Source organism: Propithecus coquereli, unplaced genomic scaffold (assembly GCF_000956105.1).
Source record: "Propithecus coquereli isolate 6110/MARCELLA unplaced genomic scaffold, Pcoq_1.0 Scaffold346, whole genome shotgun sequence".
Taxonomy (NCBI): Eukaryota; Metazoa; Chordata; class Mammalia; order Primates; family Indriidae; genus Propithecus; species Propithecus coquereli.
This window is the reverse complement of record NW_012149130.1, coordinates 702,755-704,948: the sequence shown is the minus strand read 5'-3', so window position 1 is coordinate 704,948 and position 2,194 is coordinate 702,755. Positions and strand designations below refer to the sequence as shown.

The 2,194-nt window shown below is 60.8% G+C and overlaps 1 protein-coding gene across 1 annotated transcript in view; it reads left to right on the top strand.

Annotated features, from left to right (window-relative positions):
* TEAD4 (TEA domain family member 4) overlaps window positions 1-2,194 on the top strand; it is a 76,528-nt gene that overhangs the window by 44,701 nt on the left and 29,633 nt on the right. The window contains exons 3-4 of the mRNA XM_012651065.1: window positions 469-533; window positions 1,297-1,359. Coding sequence (XP_012506519.1) covers window positions 469-533; window positions 1,297-1,359 — 128 coding nt within the window. The remainder of the gene's footprint in view (window positions 1-468; window positions 534-1,296; window positions 1,360-2,194) is intronic.

The window sequence follows — 2,194 nt, the reverse complement described above, 5'->3', positions numbered from 1 at the left end:
CCCCCCCCCCCCCCCGTGCCCGCCTCTGCCCACAGACGGGGCAGTGCTTGGAGGGGCCAACTCATTTGCAGAGTGGGGGGGCGGGCCGGGGGCCAGGCACTCTCTGGAGCCTCCCGTGTGTGCAGGAGACCTTAGGAGGAGGTGGGGGCGTGGCCAGCATAGGGAGAGGAAGATGCCGGGGTCTCAGGAGGCTTTAGAAGCCCTCAGGCTGTGAGTGGCCAGCACCCATGGACCCCGCGACGTTGTTCTCTGGTTTCCAGTGAGGCCTTAGCTTCCTCTTGCTGCCGGGAGATCCCTGTGACCCAAGGAGGGAAGGGGGACCCTGCAGAATCCTCAGCCCCCACCCCCACTCAAGGTGGGCAGAGAGTGGGGGGAGGGCTCCTGGGGTAGGGAGGGACTCTGCACACCCTCGCCCCTTCCTTGCCTTTTGTCTTTCCCCTGGCTGAGGGGCTGTTGGTGTCTCTGCAGGTCGAAATGAGCTGATCGCCCGCTACATCAAGCTCCGGACGGGAAAGACCCGCACCAGGAAGCAGGTGGGCCCTGGGAGACAGGTGTACACCCGGGGGCAGGTATCCAGGCGGCGGCCCACTCCCAAGAGGGCTGGGCCTCTCTAGGCTCTCGGGGTGCAGTAGCTCAGGATGAGTGTCTCTGGTGGGCATGTCACAGGCTGTATGGTTTTCCTGGGGTCTCTGCTGCCATCACTTAGGAGGAAACTTTTCACCTTGCAGTGGGGGGGGGGTGTCAGCAGCCCCCACCACACCTTCCCCAGGACACTAGAACAGACAGCAGAACATTGGCACTGAACTTTTTTTTGAGTCTTGCTCTGTTGCCCTGGTTAGAATGTAGTGGCGTCATTGTAGCTCACAGCAACCTCAAACTCCTGGGCTCAAGCGAGCCTCCTGCCTCAGCCTCCCGAGCAGCTGGGACTACAGGCGCGTGCCAGGACACCTGGCTAATTTTTCTATTTTTAGTAGAGATGGGGTCTCGCTCTTGCTGAGGCTGGTCTCAAACTCCTGAGCTCAAGCAATCCTCCTGTCTCAGCCTCCCGGAGTGCTGGGATTACAGGTGTGAGCCGCCGTACCCGGCCAGCACCATACTTTTAAAATACTGCAAACTCTGGATTAGCTGGACCAGGCTGGACGGAGGGCCCAGTCACTGACCTTTTCATTCATTCCTTCATGCATTCAGTTGGTCCACAGATGTGGACTGAGGGCTGCGGAGGACCGTGGGTGGGGAGCCAGGCTGGGGGCACAGGCTGTCTGGGAGGTAGAGACAAGACCCCTCTCCCCGCTGCAGGTCTCCAGCCACATCCAGGTACTGGCTCGCCGCAAAGCCCGCGAGATCCAGGCCAAGCTCAAGGTAAGGCATACTGCAGTGGGAGGGAGCGGGGGTAGGAAGTTGGGGCCCTTTTCCCAGCAGGATGAGTCTGCCCCTTGGGTTCAGGGCCCAGCCGCTCGTGTGCGAGTTGGCGTGCTTCTCACTGTTGAGAGGTGGGTTCAGCCCATGGCCTCTTGTTGCACAGGGAGGGCCACTTGACCTCGGAGCTGTGTGTGTGTGTGTTTGTGTGTGGGTGTGTGTCAGGCTCTGCACTGCATATCCGGGGCAGCTACAGGCCAGTCTTCTGGGCCGCACCCTCAGCTCCCTCTCAGGGGGGCTCACCTGGCTCAGAGCAGCTGCATTGCCCTCCAGACCCCATTCCCTGAGGACCTCCTTGAGCCGCTGGCCCTCTTAGGAGCCACACTGGCCTCTTAGTGCCATCAGCCAGAGCCTGCGGGCGTGGCAGGGCACAGGGGGCACTGCTGCAGGGGGTGGCTTTGACGAGTCCCTTCCTGCTCCCTGCTCTCTGGGACTGGCAGTTCCTTCCCCTTCCTGCGTCGGCCCTGCCCTGCGGGGCCTCTGCCGAGAGGTGATTGCCCTGTGGAGGGCCAGCTGCTGCTGGGATCTCCCCCGGGGAGGCTCCGCTCCCACAGGAGTCAGGTCCCGGGGACCCTGGAACCATGGGCCTTTCTGTGAACACAAGGAGGGAATAACCCCGTCTCAGAGGCAATAGTGACAGAGCCTGCACAGCCGCTGGGTAGGGGTCTAACGTTCAGGGTATTAGACTAGACCGGGAGTTTATAAACTTGTTTTAAAGCAGTGGAAGCCCCTTTGATTTTTACTTTACAAAATATCACCCCAAAATGCTACTAGAGGA